The 24026-nt window shown below is 29.8% G+C and overlaps 1 protein-coding gene across 2 annotated transcripts in view; it reads left to right on the plus strand.

Annotated features, from left to right (window-relative positions):
• Positions 1-15709: 15709 nt before the first annotated feature.
• LOC139528558 (uncharacterized) overlaps positions 15710-24026 on the plus strand; it is a 74860-nt gene continuing 66543 nt past the window's right edge. The window contains exons 1-8 of one of the 2 annotated variants that reach the window (XM_071324589.1): positions 15710-15885; positions 16880-16954; positions 17282-17362; positions 18069-18392; positions 19203-19321; positions 19545-19725; positions 20210-20302; positions 21071-21207. In XM_071324589.1, coding sequence (XP_071180690.1) covers positions 15795-15885; positions 16880-16954; positions 17282-17362; positions 18069-18392; positions 19203-19321; positions 19545-19725; positions 20210-20302; positions 21071-21108 — 1002 coding nt within the window. In that variant the 5' untranslated portion in view covers positions 15710-15794 and the 3' untranslated portion in view covers positions 21109-21207. Of the gene's footprint in view, positions 15886-16879; positions 16955-17281; positions 17363-18068; positions 18393-19202; positions 19322-19544; positions 19726-20209; positions 20303-21070; positions 21208-24026 lie in introns of those variants that run through there. The other variant, XM_071324588.1, reaches the window with a different exon arrangement.

A 24026-nucleotide genomic window follows, 5' to 3' on the forward strand; every position in this document is an offset into this window, starting at 1 on the left:
AAGTTGAAACTGTTCATGCTCAGTAAATACAAATTAGGCACGTGTTACTACTATGACTCTGAGAATCATAACTAAAGGAGCTCCAATTGAAACATATAAGACGAAATATTGATGCATGCATATATCGGCGGCGAAAAATTATGACTAATATTTTTATAAATAGTTAACAATAATAAATCTATGAGTAATAATGTTACTCTAACTTATCATTTTGATGAAAATAAACCGGTAAAGGTCTTTACATCAAAGGCATAATTGAGATGTAGTGTTTGAAACAGGTCATATATATTTGAAAGAGGGTTAAAGGACATGTTTACTAGATACTTTGTGTACTATTTGTCGTTTAAAAGGGTATTTAGTGCAGATGATCTAATTGTTTAGAAGGTAATTTGATAAAACAAAACATCCACGGGTTATTTATCTCTTTTATCATCAATGAAATAAACTAAAAACCCTATTTTATTTATTCAGTATTACAATTTATCAACATAATTTATTTGATTAACACAAGTACATGTATATTGGTCAATATTTGTTTTAGCATAAACCACATTATTGAACTCTCTTGTTATTATGATTTTAAAGTTTGTATACTTGGATTTTGTCAATGCAGTCTATAATACATGTAAGTTTTAATCATGTCCCTTTGTTTGTCATATAGTTATTAACCTAAATGCAAACTTTGTTTTTCCGTGATTTTCAAATGTTTATAGCGTTAATGATGAGAATATCCAGAAAAAACGATGTGGACGCACGAGATTTAAAAAGTATTAATTTCATCTATGTCGATGGACCTGTTAAATTTAAAAGAAAACATTATTACATTGACATGTAGGTGACGCAAAAGAACTATATGAAATCAAGACCAAAAACAAAGAAATAATACAGCTAAAGTCTTTTCAAAATTACATGTTACTATGAGAGCAAAACAACGGAACAACTGAATCACTGAAAATGAAAAATAAAATGAAAAAGACCAAAACACGTCCTTTTTTTGCTCTAGTTAATATATACAAAGTATTCTAAACAGACTGATTGAAAACCGTTTCATCTGTAAATTGTTGATAAACGACCGGAATTCATTTGACTAGAGTAATGTTATATGTTATCATTGCTGTGTTCTTAATGCTATATATCTTCGTAATATTTTATTTGTCTTTGCAACCGATTTGAGCGCCACAGATGAGTTGTGTAAAGGCAAAAAATTCGTCTTGAGTACTGATTTATAAGTTTGTATACTTAATGATTTTGTGTATAAACAAGGTCGACTCTACTGTTGCTGGACGTTTCGTCTCTGAGAGATCACCATTCTAAGATGTTTGCTTGTGTATATGTGATACATAGTATAATGCACCTATATCAATGTGTTAAATGAATTAATATACATTCAGCTTTATTTATTGTATACTAAATTGTTCTAATTTTAGGAGCAAAAAGAAGTATATTGATGATTATTCTATTGTTCTACTATCCTTTGGATGTCTTGTGTTTCTTATTACATATATTATTGATGTTTTAATTTTTTAAAAGAAGTAGGTCGTATATTATCAAATTTGAAAAAAAAACCATTCTTCTCACAGTTCGATCCTTACCTCATTATGTAAGATAAAGGTAGTTTCCCTTAAATTGAAATTCCCATGAATACAACTTGGTTGTCAAATTAAACACTTTTCGAAAATGCAACTTGAACTTCTTCGTGGAATTCTTTATTGCATTTAACGAATAGATATATCGAGTCCACAATACAAAGCTTTCAACCAGATATATGATTTAATAAAGGAAACCTTGCAGGTTATATCAAACCAAAATTTCGTATACAAAGATATATAATTAATATTAAATATTTCATGAATACACTAAAAGCTAGCAAAACGTTGCAAAGAAACTTTATATTTTGGTGCGCTGAAAGTGTTTCAACTTGATTCAATCTTACTGCGAATGCTGAAAAACACACACTGAGTCGGATAGAAATAGAATATTATACACATCCAGGTGTACAAGAACTTGATAAGAATTTAATGCATTTCAAGACATTCAAATTCAAGTGTTAGGTTTTTATAATAAATCAGTTTGAACACCATTACAGACTGCAAAGAGGTTGATCAACCTAAAATAAGTTTGAAATTGCATTTTATTGATAAACAAAAGATGAAATGTCTATCATTTGAAGCTCAATTATATCAATGCTAATGCCACTATATTGAACTTAAGACACGTTAGGAGCTATAACAACGATGTTTATTTTTTAAGCTCTCAAATATTTTGTTGACTAGAGCCTTGTTAAAAGATGTCATAATTACCTTGAGATATTTTCTCTCGTTATTATACCCCAAACATCTTATTTGTAAATATGTTTTCTCATTGAAATATTACTACCTTATGACTTACTTTGATTTTGCAGAAAGTTTTCATTTAATATTCTTGTCTCACTTGACAAAGGTTGAAAGGATTCATATTTATAACTTTCAATTTTATTTAAACATTTTTTTAAATCTAAAATATACAAATGAGGCATTTGTAACTGTGTATGCGACATGTATTTCAAGTAACTGAGCAATGGTTAATCAATTTGGACTGATTAACTCTAATATATGTACAAACATGTGATTTTTCGTTAGTATTTTCGTAGTATTGTGACGGAAAAAATGATCAATACCTACATTTATTTTAAATCTTGGCTTTCTGAAAGTACAACATTCAGATGTATTTTAAATAAATCTTTTTATTTTTGTGCTGGGCTGTGCTAATCAGTTCATGTAGAACTGTTTTTAAATTTTAAGTAAGGATCAGTGATCCAAATCGTTTGGTGGTTATTGTGTAGTTAACGTTACCATTGATAAATGTACTAATATGAGTCGTTGTTTTGAGAAGGTCAGAAAGGGCAGGAGTTGTATCGAATTAAATGTATTATTTGCATCCTGGAAATTCTTTTAATCACTGATGACGAATTAAATAATGATAATAGTATTCTATTGTTTTTATATTATTTTGTTTATAAAATTGTTTATGATCAATATGTTTTAAATTAATTCTTTAATACTAAAGGTCAACCAGTGCTTATTAAATACATTATAATGATATAAATTTATAACTCCGTTTCAAACTGTGAGTAATACATGACAATTAATAAAATGTGTTCACCAAAAAAAAAAAAAAAAAGGAAAACAAGAATTGAGGGTTATCCCGGAGCTTCTGATCGGTTGTAAGTGTTGGTTATTAAACGAGTCCTGCTTTCTTCATTTAACTGTTTTTATTCTTATTTGCCATTAGTTTAGTTAGGTTGCCTTTACTTCCCTCATTTCGGATAAATCTTGAAGATATTTTGATAGCACATGTTTTCATCTGCTTTTAATTTGGCCTTGTTTGGAATTTGTCAGGAAATCATTTCTTTATTAGTATCTTTATAATATCTATATAAAATTATAATCCTGGTACTTTTGATAACTAATTGCAAAGTTCAGTAAATACAAATTAGGCATTTGTAATTGTGTTGGTTCCACAAAATAGGAACTGATAGATCTGCTATTGAAAATATATGAGACTAATAATTGATGCATGCCATATATCGGCGGCGAAAAATTATGACTAATATCTTTAAAAATACGTTGCGATAATAAATGTACGAGTAATACTCTTAATCTTGATAAAAATAAATCGGTAAAGGTCTTGACATCTTAGATATAATCGAGATGTGTAAAACAGTGCATTTGGATTCAACACATTTTTAAAGGACATGTGTAATAGATAATTATTGTATTATCTTTCGTTTAAATGGGTATTTAGAGAAGATGATCTATATTTTTTTTGGATTGAACTATTATGATAAAAAAATCTCCCATGGGTCATTTGTCTCTTTTATCACAAATGGAGTAAACTAACAACCCTATTTCATATAATCGGTATTCCAACTTATAACATAATCTACTCGTTTAACACAGTCATGTTGGTCAATATTTAGTTTAGCATCAAACAGATCATTGAACTCTTACGTTACCATGTATCGATTTTCAGGTTTGTTATTAAAGTGAAGTTAAAACATTTGTATATTATTTTTGCAGGCTATAGTAAATGTACATCTGAATAAAAAAAAATAGTATAAAATGATCTAATTTAGCAACTCCTAAAAAAAGTTATATATAATCAAACTAAGGTTTTAACTTCCATTTAGCAATAAGTACACAGGTGCAAGACTTAAAAGGACAAAAAGTGTTATTCAATTATTATATTGCACTTGTTAACAGATGTTGTATATACTTATAGTTGTTTCTTGACAGATATTGGCAGTAAAGACCCGAGTCCAATCGTTTATGTTTGTTATGGTATAAAATTAGACGATTTGTAATTTTCATAATAACATGTATTTTACATCCTTATTCAGTATGACTAACAATATTGCAGACTAACGGCGACAGAAATCTTCTCCGTAATTGTTAATTACGATTACTACTAGTACATCGTCCAATTTGTGTAGAAAAGTTAATTTCATAGAAAAACTTTACACAAAATGAATTAGACGATGCATGGTGTAAGCTTAACATATCTGCACTAAAATAAAGTATATTTGAGAGGACGTGGTCGGGTACTTGTAAATCCCAACATTAACAAAAAGCCAGTAATTACAAATCTGAGAGTACTCGCAGTCACGGACAACTAGTTCGAAGTCAATAACATCTTATTAAAGAAATCATGCATCGAAGACAAACTTACAAATCAATACACATCAAATAGCAAATGAATTAAAAATAAAGGGTCCTAAACAGTCAGACAAAACATGTACTTAATATTATTCTACCGAAGGTCGATGGTTTTCTATTGGTAATCTGGCCACCTACACCAATAAAACATGCCGCCACAGGTAGCACAGTAGTGTTAAAATTGGCGTTACATACTAACCAATCATTTGATCAATATATTTAATATTCATCAATAAAACTTATATCGAACTAATCAGTGAAATTAAGACTTTCTAGTTTAGTGTGGTAGAAGTGTTTTTGTAAACGTATCATCTCATTGAAACATTACTACCTTATAATTAACTAATCAGAAAATTGTAATTAATCAAACTCAAATAAATACCTTGTAGATAGTTACAATATTGATTTATTCTTTTTCGTTTTATGTTTAAAAGCCAACTCAAAATTACCGATTGGGTTTACTAATATTTACCGCGATTGACAGAGGAAGCAAAATATAACCTATTGATTCCTAGTGCAACCAGTATTTGCTTTAAAACAATCCTACAGTCCATGAACTGTCAACATTCAGTAATATCTAGTAAATATGTTTCTATCGGTATTATTGAAATAAGGTAAAACCAAGAGAGTAATTATGATCATAATTTCCAGAAATTATTCTTTGGTATACATATTATAAAATCAGCCTAATCAATAACAGACATGTCATGCAATTAAAACAATTTTATCATTATGTAACTTACGCTTGGCCATTTAGTATATATACTATTCTGTTAAAGTTACAGACACGCATAGAACAAAACACAAAGAGACATGTAAGCCAATGTAACATGTGTAAAAGCACTATTCAATTGTATAATATTGCAAAAAAAGTGGACTAAATGTTTTGTAATTGAAGAAAAAAAAAATGAAAAGTCGATATTTTTCAAGTGTAGGAATAAAATTCTAGAACGGTCTTTGATATATTGGTCCCTTAAATTGCACATTTTTACATGTTTAATTGATCGAGTAAAGTAAAAAAGAGTAATTTAGACGTATTACTAGTAAACAAAACTGCATCTGCATGAACGAATAAGTTTAAGTAAATACTACAGTTTTCTATGATTCAAACAACCACTGTAATGAAAACCTATTAGTGACCTTCTGTTGTTTACCACTCTTTAGTTGGATTTTTGTCTCTGTGACACATTCTCCATATCCATTCTCCAATTTTATTTCTGCCATCATATATTTTACCAAAAAAATATGGAATTTTTGCAAAACGCCTCGTTTTCAAATATATTGCATTTTTTTTCTATTCAACAAGCAGTTATTGAAAGTAAAAACACCTTTCTAGGGACAGCCAAAATTGTAAGGTGTTGTAAACGGTTATATTAGTTCACTTGACAGAAAAGAAAAAAAGAAAAAGTTACACCGATACTCGATAAAAGTACCCCAGTCAAATCGATATCAATTTAAATATATCTTGACACTCTGCACACAATTTATGTACTAGTATATGTCATTATAATTTATTTTAGAAAACCAGTAGAAAGCTAAGGCAGATCATTTGTAGAAACCTTTCTATAATTTACTATTTTGCAGTTTTTTGTGCATTCAAAATAGACAGTATCAGATTTGTTCACGGGAGGTCGTAATAGATAGTTAACCTTTACATTTGCTACTGGGTGCACGACCTTGACAGAATGATGTATTACTTCATTCATAGGAATTTTCGAATTGTATTTACGTCATAAAATATTTCATCGTCTCGTCCTTTTTATATTGATATGACATGTATGATATATAACATATCTTAAGCAAATATTTGCAATTCAGCATGTAGATCTTGTAATAGAGATACAGTCATTTGTTAATAAAGTATACATTTCCCTTCAAAGCTAAACATACTTTTATCAGTAGTATAATTATTCTGAGAAGCATTTGATGAGTTGTTTAACGTTTTCCTGTTGTAGAAAATTGATATAGAAGAAAAAAGCTCACGGAATAATTCATATTTAAATATTGTGAAATAAAATCTGTTTTGATTCATTTTATTATTTTAACTACATAATGCGTTCGTCTTCTTTGCAAATATTTGAAATGTTCTAAATGCTTTAAAAGGGATTAATGGTAAAGACCTGTAAGAAAACATGCAATTTAAATTCTTTTTCTCTATCAATAAAACATGTAATACAACGCATTCTCAAATATCTTTGAATTGCTAGCAGTAAACTATGCTTAGAATAAACTCGTATTCAGAAATCGAAAGTGAAGACTAATTGAAAAAATATGTTTAAGTCAGCTAAGATAACATTCCGTTTATGAACATGTTATTAAATATAAACGAGCCTAAATTTTAGAAAACAGATTGGCTCATAACTATCTTAGCAATGCCTGTCTATTGAACGTGAAAAAAAGTTAACCATATATACCAAACATACAGTAAATATGTTCCAATCCTATATCACGATGTCTAGACATTGACAAAAATTTTCTATGCAGAAAGAACCTTTACAACCAAAGAAATTGTTCAACTTATATTTTAAACGATTGTGAACTTTTCTTTTCTCTTTCGATCTAACTGCATGTGGTGTACTAGTGCACATATCCAAATGCAATATTCGATTTCATCTGCAAGAAAAATGTTCAACCATGGTTGTTCCTTCGACTTCTTACGGAAAGTATATTATGATTGAACGTTTTGAAAAGTCATAGACACAAATGATAAGTAATACGTTTCTCGTTTTGTTGGTACAATAAAGTCCTCAATTTCGGTATCGAATCATTGTACTTATCATCCATGCTTGCCATGACTTTGAAAACATCATGGATGCAACTAGAGGAACAGAAACTGTTTCCTCTTGAAATTACTGCTTTTTTATGGATTTATGTTTCCTCATCTTCTCATTTGACAGTGCATTGTGTTATCCATTATTTCATTTTTTTGTCCATGGAAAGGTTGCATCCACTTTAATGTTATTCATTTATTTCCCTGTTGATTAAACAAATCTAGAAGGCTCTTTAGCATCTTATGATACTATTTACTATCAAATAGTCACCACACTAACAGCTATTTCGTTTAGACCTTATTGATATATGTGTAAATGATAAAATTGAATAACAGTTTAATTTAAAAATGATATAAATGCATTTGGAATACACTAATCAAGTACCAATTAGCCAAGTTAGGTCCGCAGCAGAGAGGTTCATTGACTTCTTCTGCTAAAATTCTTCTGCCACTATTTGAATCATAAATAAGCCATCACTAGAATGTAAGATATAATAAAGTCAGTCTAGACAATTTTTTCTAATGTATAACATGTATCACTTATAGGTTTAAGTACAGATACATCTTTTAGGTCTGCTGAATTTTGGAAAGTTTTAAATAAATTCTCTCCGAAACAAAAAAAGGAAAGTCCAATTTCACTAGAAGTAATGTATGCACATTTTAAGAAGCTTAACGAAAGTGTGGCAAATGAGGAGGAAGAGTTTAAATTACCTAACCTAGAGTTAAATGAGTTCGACGAAATTTTAAATGGGCCTATTACCGAGGAAGAAATTATCAAAGTCATTAAAAAATTAAAAAATAACAAAGCCGCTGGATATGATGGAATAAGAAACGAGTTTATTAAAAATTCCATGTCTGTATGTTTACCTCTTTATGTAAAACTGTTCAATTTTGTATTCGACACAGGGATTATACCCGAAATCTGGTCAATGGGAATAATTAATTCCATTTATAAGAATAAGGGAGCTCTTAACGATCCAGACTCGTATCGAGGTATTACACTGGTATCATGTTTAGGTAAAGTATTTACAGCTATACTAAATAACAGACTAGACAAGTTTGCCCAAGAAGTAGAATTACTCTCAAAATGCCAAGCGGGATTTAGGAAAGGGTACTCCACACTTGATAATATATTTAGTTTATACTGTTTGATTCAACTTTATTTACTCTCTGGAAAACGTTTATTCTGCACATTTGTAGATTTCAAGAAAGCCTTTGATACTGTATGGAGGGTAGGACTGTGGCAAAAGCTTATTTCTAGTAATATAACCGGCAAAATATTTAAGTCTATTTATAACCTCTATTCTAATGTCAAATCATGTGTAAGACATAACTCGAGTTGTTCAAATTTCTTTCCGTGCGAAGTTGGAGTTAGGCAAGGTGAAAACTTATCACCCTTTCTTTTTTCTATTTTCCTTAATGATCTTGAAAGCTATTTTATTCAGCATGATATAACAGGTTTAGAAAAGGTAAATGAATACTGTCTAAATGAACTAGGCATTTATATTCGAATTTTCTTGTTATTATATGCTGATGATACAATATTATTAGCAGAATCAGCTAACGATTTACAAATAATGTTAAACAAGTTTGATGAATACTGTACTGACTGGAAACTAAATGTAAACATTGATAAGACAAAAGTAATGGTGTTTGAGAAGGCGAAGCGTAAAAGAAATATGAGATTCATGCTAAGGGGCGAGGAGTTACAGCTCACCGACAGTTATAATTACCTGGGATTATTAATAAGATACAATTGTAATTTTAATTTATCAAAGAAAAAACTTGTTGAACAATCACAAAAAGCACTGTATGCATTATACTATAAGTTAAGAAATGTAAACATCCCTTCAGATCTGCAGTTTCGACTATTTGATTGTATGGTCGCTCCAATTTTGCTTTATGGGTCGGAAATCTGGGGTCACGAAAATGTTGACATGATTGAAAAGGTGCACTTGAGTTTCCTAAAAAGAGTCCTGAATGTTAGATCAACAACACCAAACTATATGGTCTATGGGGAAACTGGCAGATTTCCATTAAAAATTAATATCAAAACTAAATTACTATGCTTTTGGTCAAGGCTAGTGCAAAGCAGTAGTAACAAATTATCTGGGATCTTGTATCAGTTAATGTATAACTTACATAACTCAGGCCAATACTCATTTAAATGGTTATCTTCCGTGAAACAAATTTTAGATGATACAGGATTTTCTTTTGTCTGGAATGCACAGGGTGATATCAAAAGTTCGGATATTAAAAAAGAAATAAAACAGAGATTGGTTGACCAATTCGGACAGAGCCTATCTGCTGATATGACAAACTCATCTAGAGGTGTGTTTTATGCTTCATACAAAACAATGTTTTGTTTAGAGCCATATTTACTCAATCTTAAAGTGGCAGATCGATACATCTACAGTAAATTTAGATGTTCAAACATCAAAATCCCTATAGAAGTTGGTCGGTGGAAAAATACACCAAGAGAAAATCGTATATGCTGTCACTGCGATTCAAATACCATTGGTGACGAATATCATTATTTTTTTGTATGTTCCAATAAACAAATTATGTCTTTAAGAGAAAGGTATATACCTACATATTACATAAAAAATCCTTCCCAATTGAAATTTATTGGTCTATTATCACACTGTAACGTGCCAGTGCTAACAAAAGTGTGCATGTTTCTAAGACATATTGAAAAAATATTTTCATAATTCATAGCATGTTACAATAATTTCTAACCACGTTGCAATTAAGAATTTTGCAAACAAATCAACCAAATATATTTCAGTTTTATTGTATGATATCAATTATTAATCTATTGTGTGACTTTCTTGTAAATGTATAAGTATGTATGTAATTTTTAATGTATAATTGTTATCCTCTTGTAGCACCATACGTGTGCCTAAGTTGTAATAAATTGTCTTGTCTTGTCTTGTCTTGTTTTCCTCTAAAAGTTGAATTGTTTCCCTCTGTTTTAATTAGTTACCCGGATTTGTTTTCTCTTAATTGTTTGATGAATTTTGAACAGCGGTATACTTGTATTGTCTTTATGTTTAGCATACTCGTACACAAATCATTATTTAAGTTATAAAGGCAGATATTGCAGATGAAAGGTTACATTTGACTTCTTCGTGAGGAATAGAAAGCCGACAAAGGAAAATCCGACCAACGGATTTAATAGAAAATATAAACTAATGTAACGACATGAAGTGACACTAATATTTCATTTTTCATTTGGAAAAAGTTCTTATGATTCACATTTATCACATGTTTATTAGTTAAAATTTGATTTAAAACCTATTTTGAAATCATATGATTTTAAAATGAACATATTTAATTTGATTCTTTAAAGTCTATAATATACGTAACAGAGCAAAGGTTCAATCAAATTGAACTGATTGATTTCAATATACGTACATGCATCCAAATATTCGTTATTTGTTGTGACAGAAAATGAATGTCTTATATCTAAATTAAAAATTTGGTTTTCCGAAAGGACAATATTAAGATTAAAAATTTTTAAGTTGCATTTATTCTTTCAATAATATGATTAGTCATGTATTCGTATGTAGATATGTGTGCCGTATTGTGCACTTACAAATGTAGTTCATATCGAAATGTTTTTTTTTAATTTTAAGTAAGGACCTGTGATCAAAACGATTAGTGCTTAATATGTAGTTTAAATAAGCATTTGTATAGGTTTTGATAGGAGTCGACTTTTATAAGTAGGTCAGGAAAGGGAATCGAATAAAATTTAATATTCGCATCCTGCAAATTATTAATCACTGATGGCTAATGGAATTATAATGATAATAGCACCACATTTCCTTTTTTTGAGATTTTTTTTATTTATAAAGATTTCCAATAAACATGAGATTATACTTACAAAATATGAAACTCATTCATTCTTGAATACTTAAGGTCAACCATTGTTTATACAATACATTAGAATGATGTAAATTCGGGTACAAACTGCAAGTAACACATGACAATTCAAATAAAGTGTTGATGGTAATTCCAGAGCCTCTGAGTTCAATCCCAATTATAAGTTTTGCATGATTTCTGTTTTTTTGCATTTTTCTTGTTTTTTTTCGGGGGGGGGGGGGGGGGGGGTTGTTGTTGTTGGGTTTTTTTGGGGGGGGGATCGGTTAAGTAAATTACTTCCCTCATTTAGGATGAATCTTGGAGTTCGGATAGGATATATTGATATTACATTGTTTTCTAATTTGTGTTTCACAATTGTTTTGAATTTGTCAAGACATAATTCTGTTATTGGCATTTTCATGTATTTTATCTTGTATCATATATTTGGTTAATATTATTTTTTTCTTACAAGTATTACTATATTAACAAAATCTGTTTCCTTGCTGGTCATACTAGACTTTCTTATATATTTTAGCAATTTAGACAGTGTATTCGGCAACGTGCTTATTCCGTGTTATAAGCCATTATCCTCTGTATTACCTTATTTTCATTGTACTTAGTCATCTCCGTGGTCAACTGCCAGTACTATCACTTTTGTGAAAATAAAGGCTACCACGTGAGACTTCAAAACTGTACCACCAAAATGTATTAAACGGTAGCAAAGGCAGTGGATTATTTTGAAAATTTACTGCTAAAAGTTAAATTCAAATATTTTAAGTTAGTTCACATAAACATGATAAAGGACATCTTTTGTTGTCAATTTAAATTATGTCCTTACAAACACCAGAAGATCCATGCCTCGCTTAGTTTTTATGTCACGGAATTATCTAATTCATTTGAACTGATAAAAATGTTATTTTGTTTATTGTGCAATATTAAATACAAGCACTTATAGAGGGTTAATATAACAAACAGTCTGTTAGAACATTAATCAGATTTTGACTGATAAAGATATAACTGTAGCGCGTTTTAAATTTAAAGTATTTTTAATAATATTAAGTTGAATCAGTGTGTGAAGTAAATAATAAACATACTTATGATAAATCAAGTGCAAAATAAAAGTGAATACACTATGAAAATATTCAAAATATATGTCATTGGACATAACGAAATAAAAAGAAATGATGACTCTGTAAAAACAGAACGAATACCAACTATTTAATAAAACCAAGGTAAAAGTGAACTAATAACATTAACGATACTAATTTTTCTGTTTAATCTGAAATAGTCATTGTAATATCAAAAACTTTTTCATTTGTCAGTATTCCAGTCAATTTTCAATTAGTGACTATGAAATCATCCCTTGGTTATTTTAACGGACGACATGTCACCAATTATTTGACCGTTATAAAATGTCTTTTCACAGATGACAATGAGTATGTTCCAATTATCGGAACTACAATTCCTTTCACTTTCGCCTGAATGTGACATACCGAGTTATTCTGCTCACCTGGTTTTTACATACATAAATAGCATAATGGGTGTCACATGTGGAGCGGAATATCTTTACCATAACTGAGCACCTGACATCCTTCTATTTGTTTATGCTCATTCTATGTTTTTTTTTGCCACTAGTGATTGTCGATGATCTAAGTGCGTAGACTCACCGTCGTGTGGACTGACCTTGCACGCGTTTTTCTAGCCGGAACTATGGGTGAATAACATTAGTACATTAAAGTTTAACTTGGGAAAAATCAGAAACTTTGGAATTAACCTAGAAAGAAAAGCTAGGCAGAATGAGATCGTAAGCTATGTAAGAGAAACATCTGTGAGACAATCTCAAACAGCAAAATTTGAAATTGCAGGTTATAGGTTTTTGTCATCGGTACAAAAAAGTATACATAGATAATTGTGAAAACCCAAAGATGCCTTAAAATGCTGAACGATAGATGAGGTGAGTTTGGTAAGGTTGTTTTTCAACGTTAAATATAATACATGAATCATTGATATTGCTAGAAAAAATCCATCAAAAACGTAAAGCTAGTCTGTAATCAACTTTACTGTTCTAATTTTACTACTTCAAATGCGCATTACGATAATAAATGTCTCTCTATTGATACTCGAGGCAAACTATTTGAAAATCCTAGAAACAAATTGAAAGATACAAGCTTAAAAGGACAAAATGTAAAGCCTAATTCAGGCAAGGAATCAGACATTTGCTTATAGGGAAATATATTTTAGAAAGTATATCAATCAGGCAAAAACTAGTATGGATATTTCATATTTCTGTCACCCGCATTTAGATAAAAAAAACATAACTTATAAAAATACAAGATGCCACCGAAATGCAAGCGAATTTAATTTTTCTTGATATGATCGTTACGCAAAAGATAGATAAATGGCAATGTATTCCTAAAGTCAACACCCTGCAAAGCATTGTTTTTATCATGTTTTAAAACATATAACCCAAGCAGATAATATTTCTCAAGGAAAAACAAATCATATGTAAATAAGTAGACAAATAAGTTTTCGAATCAGAGGTTGCATACAAAACAATGAATAGATTATCTAAAATAAACCACCAGTTGATTGCATTTATAAATTAGTAGTGAAATCATAAACACAAAACAAAGTATTTTGATTTTGATTTTGTGTCTGACAAAAAAAATGATCAAATTAAGTATATTTTCATCTAATTACGTTACTTGTTTCGGAACACTTGTCTACATTAATTATGAACTATCACTTTTTCATCTTCCGTGAGAAATGTTGCATTCTATTCTGTTATACGTATGACTTTAAAATATTTAAAAAAATAAATGCAGTGATGCATGTTTAAAACTGATAACTATATGAACTTTGACATGACAAGATGTTACCCTCTGATAACGAATATGTCGGTGTATTATATGCATGAGCCTTTATTCAAAGAAATTGTAAATTTTCAAATTAGTCATAGTCCAAATTAAAGAAAAAAGTGTCATATTTTGTAAATATAACATTGTTCATCTTCATTTATAGAATATCACTAGATTAAACGGAAGGTGCATTCACACCAGTATGTATGATATGGTAATGTATTAATTAGTATGTATAAGATAATCATTGTAAAAAAACAAAAATTACGCTCAAGATTATTATAGTCATTAGTGTGGATTGACTTCTCATATATAGCTTTTTCTCTCTACCGTATTCATTTCTGTTTTTTCTATATTATTTGTTTTAGGAAGGCGTCAAAATTTTGATAGTATTTAAATAGTTCTTGATCTATTAGTATTGCTTACACTTTATACTTTATAAAGATGACTTCTACAAATATAGTTTGCTGATCAATTTAAAACGCCGAAATCACGCAAGATATAAACCTAAAATAAAATAGTAATGTGCCATAACGAGATGTAATGAATAATCAGTTCTTTGGAACATACAATTTATAAAGTTTTATATTAGATTTCTATATGGTCAACACGACGATTAGATGACATATTAAAAGCATCAAAAAATGAAATTAGTATAGGCGAATGGGCCTTTTTATATAGGAAAGCAGGAGATAACATTAGTTCACACAAAACTTGATAGCGGAACAATTTGTAAAAATTTAACACTTTATTTAAACATAAATCACTGTCTTATTTGTGATGTTATCAGATAGTTGTGGCTTGAGTATCTGTTTAATGTCATATTTGGTAAGAAGTAATTGAATATCAAATGAGACATCGGTTAACCAAACCGCAATCTATATCTATAAAGAAGCTATCAGTATATATGTAAGTAGAAATTTAACGCTATCATACCCATTTAAAGGAATTGATATAACTTTAAAATAGGTGTATAATTCACGGTAAAAGATATATTGTTAATCTTTAATGTCGTTTTAAGTCACGGACGGGACAGTGTATATTTGTTTTTGTGTTGTTTTTTTTTTTTTATATTAGATCAAGGTTAAAGGGCTACATGTAAAACAAATAAAAGGTGCGCTCATAATTTAGGTCACATATGAATGAGATTGTTTTTTTTTGTTTTTATTTAAATTTTAAACGTATGTGTTTTTTCTGTAATTATGATAGACCGATAAATATTTCAACAATTATTATGATTCTTTATGGTATTTCAAAGGCAATCATATTTTTGTCATGTTATTTTCAAACGATTGTCTTTTAAGCCTAAAAAAGGTGCGCATTATAGTATCGAATTTGCAATGTGAATGCGTTATAGCACATGTAGCAGTATCGTATGGAGTGAAACAGGTGCTATATTTTAATTGAATCTTTAAAGTTCTCTCTGTCCAATTATCATATTGCACTGGTTCTAACATAAAAGATGGTATACCTGTTTTAGGTAGACATAAAAATATGGTGAAGTCCCTGTACAAGCTTACGTCATTGTATAAAAATAGAAAATTATGATATTTAATATTTACGTTCATGTCGCATCCTCATTTAGTTAACATAGATTATTAAAGATGCATGGATACACAAATCATTATAACCTTCTCTTCGATAATAATTGGTAGCTTTATTAAACATTTATTCTTATGCAGAACATATATTAACGAAGGTAAGCCTTAAGATAACTGCAATAAAGGATTTTTGATGCAAACTTAGGCAGTACTACTAAATAAAACTATCGTTCTACGGGGCACGCAATTTTATACATGTACAATGTACCTCAAAAACGTTCATGATATCCGCATGTAATACGTTAACATCTCCATAAAATGGGCATGTTTACTCATCTATTAAAACGACGATTTCCTGAGAAGAAAAAAAACCCAATGAAAGTGTGTTTGTTTTCTTTTTTATACATTTTCTACGTTAGCTTTTCCTGTTGTTTTTTGCTAATTATTATAATTTTAGTCAAATAACCAGTAATTGAATCTTCAAAATACATTGTTTTCGTGAATAACAGGAGCAACGAGACGAAAACATTAAACATTAAAACTTCATATATCATTTACAATCGTACCAAAACATCTTGGTTTGTATCAATTTTCTTTTAATGATGACGATTGGTAAGCTCATCCTATTTAACATGTCGTACTGTTGGCGGTTTATACATGTACTGAATCGTAGCATATGATTGAATATTGAAGAACTGCAAGCTTGAACTAGTGCATGAAATACTTTTGATTTTTAACCGAAAGCAAATGGTTTTAATAGCGCCTGGTGATATTTGTGGTTATATCATAGTTTAAATGTTTTGACGGGTTAAATTATGACCAAACCGCTAGTATTGAAACACTTTAAAAAAAAAAGTACAAAGGTATATATTTATAGCGTGGGTACCCCTTTAAATTTACTAATTGAAGTTAAAGAATAAAAATATGATTGAAGGCTTGATTTTAATACTATTGATAAGGATTTACTGTCATATCAAGTTGTAAGACGGTGACAGTATAGTGTTTTATTTTGTTTGTTGTTTGATTTGCAACATAATCAATTGAATAAATGTATCAAATTCTGGGTGAGGTCAAAATAAAAATAAATAATGAGATTGATATCTGGAAAATATTAAAGGTTATCTAGATAAGTACTGTTGTTATGTTTTGTAGCATATGGACAATCAAAATATATCAGACCTAACACACAATGTAAAAGCATAGAAAACAAAGAAATTTTATTATTAGGTAAGGTAGCTCTTTTCATGAAAGTGACAAGATAGTGTTTTCTTTTGTTTGTGGTTTGATTTGCAATATTATGAATTGAATTTATGTAATAGATATAAGGGCGTGCACCAAAATCTAAATAATGAACGAGATAGTAATTGTGAACAAAAATTGAAGGTTATCTAGATATGTGTTTATGTATAGTTTATTTTGATAGAGCGATCGAATATCAATCGTACTGTTATGATATTATTTAAACACTTAAACATTAAAAAAAATCGTTTTGTCAAAAACAGATTGTTGAACATATCACGCATCTATAATCAACAAATTCTACTTTTTTTCTAGATTGCTTTAAAGACCATATGAATAGAATGTTGGTTCACATTGTTATGGTTGTATTAGTTGCTGGTAAAGCATCTACGTCTGGTAAGTATTTCATTAATATTTCACACATATAAAAAGGCGACGATATTCCACGGTGCTGAGTGGTTTTGTTTAAATACGGTCCATTAACAACACAAGCGTCACCCGGAAGAGACACACAGATCAAACCAAGTTCCTTATTTCAATAAGTTGAGTACATACGTTAGCATAATGAAATGATCTTGTGATTGTTTCATATAAAGTCGACGCCAATATAAAGAATTATAACAGGAAGAACGACTTCCACATGTAGGTATACGGCATAAATGTCTTAACCATGCCAAACTATAGATTCATATTTTGAACTGTAAGTATCTTTTTTTTAAAGGTTCAACGTAAGCATTTTGGTTCTGTTTAAATGTATGACTAGTGCAAACGTTCAAACATTCGTTTAACTGATGCAATATAATTAGCAAGTGCTCAATAAGTGTTGCATGAAATATATCAGTGTGATGCAACTCCATTAATTGTTTCATAATGTATTTCCTTTTACCACTACGACACCGATACAGGTTTTGATAACATCATTTCAAATCATTTATTTTCTATAAAATTTTCTTTGAATCTACCTCCTATTGTTTCTAAAATATAATTTAACAAAAAAGTGTAACATATTTGGGAAAATTCGTTTTCCGAACATAATCAGTTTATTCTTCTAATGCATACATGTATATACTTTTTAACAGTTATAATTAAAAATTGCTTTCAGGTACGTGGAAACTGACTAACACTAGAGTAACATTTGGAAAAGATGTTTATCTGATGTGCCTTCTTGATGAAGTTGAATGTAATACTTCCAAACAAGAACCAGACCCTAGAGGTTGGACAGGGGGTCCACAATACCAATTACTGTGTATGGACGGTGATTGTCGAAACTCATCTAAGTATGAAATGATTACACAAAGTACCAGTCTAAATTTTGGATTATTGATACACAATTTTAGTGAATCAGATATAAACCACTCATACACGTGTTCCTGTGGATTCAATGATTTCCATGGAAATCTTTCTATTGAACCAAAACAAGTTATATGTAAGTACTTGTTAAGTAATAAAAATGTATATCATTTGGAGTTTTTTTTTTTACGTAAAATACATGTAAGCAGGAAGTCTAACAGTATAGATATCAAACTCTGAAGATTATATCAAATATCTTTAGAAAGATTCGTGGTATACCGCCATCTTAGATCGACAATTCCGTACAAAATCGGTCTAGTTATTTGGAGACAGATTTGCAATTTACTGGTTAGACTGTTTATTGATATAAAAAAGCTTGGTGATTTCTTGTATAACTCAAAATATTTAAACAAATTTCAAATTTTGTGTTTTTAGAATCTGTCTTTTCAAATAAACCATTTAAAGATAGATCATGTTTTTAGTAAAATAGGATTTGTTTTTTGTTTTTTATCGTAGCACGAAAATAAGTTCGGTGACACCATTTTTATTTATATTTTCTTATTGTAAATAATATATTATCATGATTATAAAACCTATATTCTCACAATTCATTTCAAATTTCTATTTCATAGATTTTTTTTATGCACACAAATGTGTTGTTTTTTTCTGAACAAACAAACCAAATGTATACAATTTTCAACGACTCATAGCTTGGAAAATAGCACGGTGACCCATACTTTTTATCATATCTTTAAAAATGCATTGTAAAAACTTCATTTTGGCAATACTAATGAGTCTTATGGTAATAACTCTAGACACATCTATCAAGAAAACGGGCATTTCTCGTAGGTTAAATATGTTGATTACCCCATAAGAAATACTTGTTTTCATGTATTGAAATTAAAGAAATACCATTTATATTTACTACTTTTTATTTCTGTTGCAGCGTTACAATCAATTACAAAAACAATAAAAGATAAAAACAATATCAACAACGACAACATGGCAATAGAAATAATTCTTCACAAGGTGAACCCTGTTCCAAACTGCTCAGCATTGCTTAAGGTGAGAAGGCATAACTACTTTATGTTTTTATTTCATTTCAAATGCATCCTGAAAATCTGATTTCATTGTCACAAGTAAAAGATATATATCACAATTCAATTGCATTGCCTTATTTGAAGATACATCTTATCAACAATAATTTTGTTTATTTAGATAGTTCTGATACGTTAGATACACTGTATGCACAGAAAAAAATTGAAGAGACCTCCTCTTTTTTTTGCAGGGTCGGTTTATCAATAATGCAACTGTTACTGTTATGAAATGGTACACGTATTACAACGATGTTAAGGTGGTTTATGATTTTCCTGTAGACAGTGTCGGTTGTGAAGGTAGACTGCAAATACTTTGCAACCTTGTGTATAGTAATGTCACAATTTTTGACGAATACATAGATATATGTCAAGGTAAGCTTAATTTAATTTCTACAGTTTTCTAATTCGATCTTCCTTCTATTATGTCTTGAATAGGATCGTGATGGTTCATATTTTGTAAAGATTCAGTGTGAAACTGAGGTGTAGCAAGCATCGTCCAAACACTAACTTCAGCAAAAAGTAATCTGCTTTGTAAAACAGGACTTGATCATTTCTACATGTATACTATTCTTTTTTTTGAAGGATGGTGTGAATTCACATACAACAGTGAGGAAAGATATCATACTCAAAATTTGTATTAATGTATCTAAATTTAAGATAGGTGTCGAGTGCACCTGCAAAAGGGGGGTTCGAACTCACAACCTCATTGTTAGCCAGTGATTACTGTAGTAGAACTACATAGACCACTTGGCAAACGAGACCCCTAACGCGTGTATGAAAAAGTCTTATTTCGTTTGTTCTATATTGAAATAAAACTCTTTTTTATGTTTATTCTATTTTTGTTTCTAATTTTTAGAAAACAAATTGAGCATGCGGACAATGGTTTTACCAGCCATCGGGTGTTGTGTGTTTGTTATGATTTTGTTGATTTGCATATATTTGGTTAAAAGTAAGTTTTAAAGTACTTTTTATATTTCGATATCGTTCGAATCTTACCTCACAATGAAAAATATAACAAGTGTCTTGTCTCTCTAAATTCTCATGAAAAGCAAAATTGCCACATCATAATTGTTCCGTGAATTTTGATTTAAATGTCTTTACTATATATTGATTCTTATATGAATTACAGAGTTTTCTGTCTAAATTATTAATATCAAAACAGAAGCAATATAAGATTGTCAATGAATTAAATGCATAAAATTCATCAACGACTTTAGGTTAATACATTCATAAACAATATCAAAATATATAATAAAAAAAAAAAGACTCAAATAAGAAAACAAAATAATAAAATGATATCTAACACTTTGCCGTCGAATGTCTTAAGTGTGTGTAGATTGTATGCATGCTGCATCGTTTACAGCTCTTTTTGGTAAAAACAAAACCTGTTTTTTTCTGGATAGCGCTATTTTGATTTGTATAAACTGGACAGTAAAATTTGCATTGTATGTATTTACTCCATGCCAAGAGTCCAAATGAGTACTTGTTTTAATCGTGAAGTGAAATGATATCGGCGTCATTCGAATATATGATAAAAACGATTAAAAGTTGAGATGTAAATTCAATTACTGAATCTATCGTTCTGGTCATTGTATTAGTTGAATATTTTCTTGAATAATTACTTGAAAGTTAAAACACTAAAATGTTTACAATTTTTGCAGTTTGATAAAAGTAATTACTTAAATAATTTGAATTCATTCATTTTTCTCGTCCTCAGGAAATGACACGATGTACCATTTGGCAGATAATGTTTGACCAATGAAAAGACGAAACAAAGTGCAATAACCAATCAAGATCAATCAATAATTGCAGACGATAATAATCATGAAACTGAAAAATCACTACACGAAATGTTGCTTTCGGGACGTTAACCCGTACATTTCCGATTACACAATGCTTGCGTTATAACGTCACAGTAACACTGACTTATTCAATTATGATATTTACGATTGATAACTCCAGCCAACCACTGTAGAGCATTCACAAAATAGAACAGGAGATTAGTTTATTTGTTGAAACAAGACATTTAGCAAATAAATACAGTTGAATTGCTAAATTAAATTTCGGCTAGTAAGTATTATCAAATATCATTTTTGTATATATCATTTAGCTATTTTAATTGACTTTTTTTGTATTTTAAATTTGTTATGCAGACCAAAGAAAAACAAATTGTCAAGTGCCTTTATTTCTCTATTAAAGGTAAAAAATGTAGGTTAAAGACAAATACAGTTATTGTACATGGGATTGAATTAAAACAAAACAATTTATATGAAAGGACATACATTAATTTCTATCAATTATGATTTGAGTTTGTCATGTTTGCAGCAGTATCATGTAATTTATACTGTTCATTGAGCATCATTTCGGATGCATTCCATAACACGCTAAAACAGAGTTAGCATCACAACTCATTTGTAGAATTTCACATAAGTTCAATCTTTTTTGTGCAAAAGATTTAAGTATTAATTTACCGAATTTTACAGCTAACATAGTCTTTATCAGGAACTAGAGGCAGAGCTAGGTAATATATAAGGAACAGCATTCCATTGGTATATCAAACAAATAAAAACATTTTCTAAATAGTTACATGATCATACTTTCGGATGAATACTCCGATCTCCGATTCAAAGTGAGTTTAGCACTTTTGTTAATAATATATTCACTGCTTTACTATGCAATTTTGACATACCATTTCCTTGCTTGATATCATCTGTAAATATTTCCTATCAGCAAGTATCATTTCGTATTTCAATGTGCAGCTAAACGTGTTATAAGTGTAAATGTTTTAGAATATAACGTAAGATGTTAGAATGTTTATGTAATAAATCATGTGCGACTATTATTTATTGTATATGTGTTTATGTAGTGTTATTGTCCAAATGCATGCAATCAATAAAACTGAAAGCGTTTGGCCAATGCTTGGGCATCATTTACAATCTTTTACGCACATCAGTTTGATAAGACGAACATATAACTTTTCATGTGTATGATTTTGTTATTGCTCAATGTTTTTGTTAACCTGTTTTAAATAAATGCTATAAAAAATACCTGTTGTTTAATTTGCTTTAAACTGATTTATATTTAATGAGTTACCATTTCATTCGTAAATAAACCAATTCAAGATATTTTGTCACATGTACTAGATACTTATTTCGTATATAATGAAGTTAAACTGAACGAAAATAAAGTCTTAAAATTGAAGATAGGCGATTTATTGGATACATTCATACGTTATAAGTCGGAGAGGTCTACAGTCGTTTGATATGAAGTCTTTGGTCCATTGGAAGGAAATTGAGGTCAAGGTCAAAGGACAAGGTCATGTAATAAATTTTAAATTTTGCTTGTCATCGTTATTCTAAAGAAACTTTGACAGTAAATCATATGATGTGTTGGCCAAGTAACTGTTAACAAAAAGGCGCAACTTCAACCTATTTAAGTCGAAGAGTTTTAGTTTACCCTTATAGGAATTGTCTCCCCTTTTGTATTTGAAATCAGTATTTCTCAACAACCATATTAGTGATTGACCTGGGGTATTTTGATTTGATATCACTGACCTATGACCTCAACATTGAGGTCAAGTTCAAAGGTCAATTTGACGTTCTAGATTTTGTTCTTTGATAAATAACCTCATCATAGATACCAGGATTAAATTTAGTATATACGCCAGAAGCGAGTTTCGTCTACAAAAGACTCGTCAGTGACACTCGAATCCAAAAACGTTAAAAAAGCCAAATAAAGTACGAAATTGACGAGCATTGAGAACAAACATTCCTAAAAGTTTTGTCAAATACAGCTTAGGTAATCTATGCCTGAGGTAGTAAAGCCTTAGAATTTCAAAAAATTCAAAAACTTGTAAACAGTAAATTTAAAAATATAACAATATCAATGACAATTCATGTCAGCACAAAAAGTGCTGACTACTGGGCTTGTGATACCTTTGGGGAAATAACCCTCCACCTGCATTGGCATCGACCCAGTTATTGTAAATAAAATCATCATAGATACCAGGATTAAATTTAGTGTATACGCCAGACGCACGTTTCGTCTACCAAAGACTCATCAGTGACGCTCGAATCCAAAAACGTTTAAAAGGCCAAATAAAGTACGAAGTTGACGAGCATTGAGAACAAATATTACTAAAAGTTTTGCCAAATACAGCTAAGGTAATCTATGCCTGAGGTAGAAAAGCCTTAGTATTTCAAATAATTAAAAACTTTGTAAACAGTAAATTTATAAATATAACAATATCAATGACAATTCATGTCAGCACAAAAAATGCTGACTACTGGGCTTGTAATACCATCGGGGAAATAAATCTCCACCAGCAGTGGCATCGACCTAGTGGTTGTAAATAAACTCATCATAGATACCAGAATTGAATTTAGTATATTCACCAGACGCGCGTTTCGTCAACAAAAGACTCATCAGTGACGCTCGAATCCAAAAAAGTTAAAAAGGCCAAATAAAGTACGAAATTGACGACCATTGAGAACAAAAATTCCTAAATTTTTGCCAAATACAGCTAAGGTAATCTATGCCTGAGGTAGAAAAGCCTTAGTATTCCAAAAAAATCAAAAATTTGTAAACAGTAAATTTATAAATATAACAATATCAATGACAATGCATGTCAGCACAAAAAGTGCTAAATTATTTCTGGTTCATTATAAAACAAT

Source organism: Mytilus edulis, chromosome 6, assembly GCF_963676685.1.
Source record: "Mytilus edulis chromosome 6, xbMytEdul2.2, whole genome shotgun sequence".
Taxonomy (NCBI): domain Eukaryota; kingdom Metazoa; phylum Mollusca; class Bivalvia; order Mytilida; family Mytilidae; genus Mytilus; species Mytilus edulis.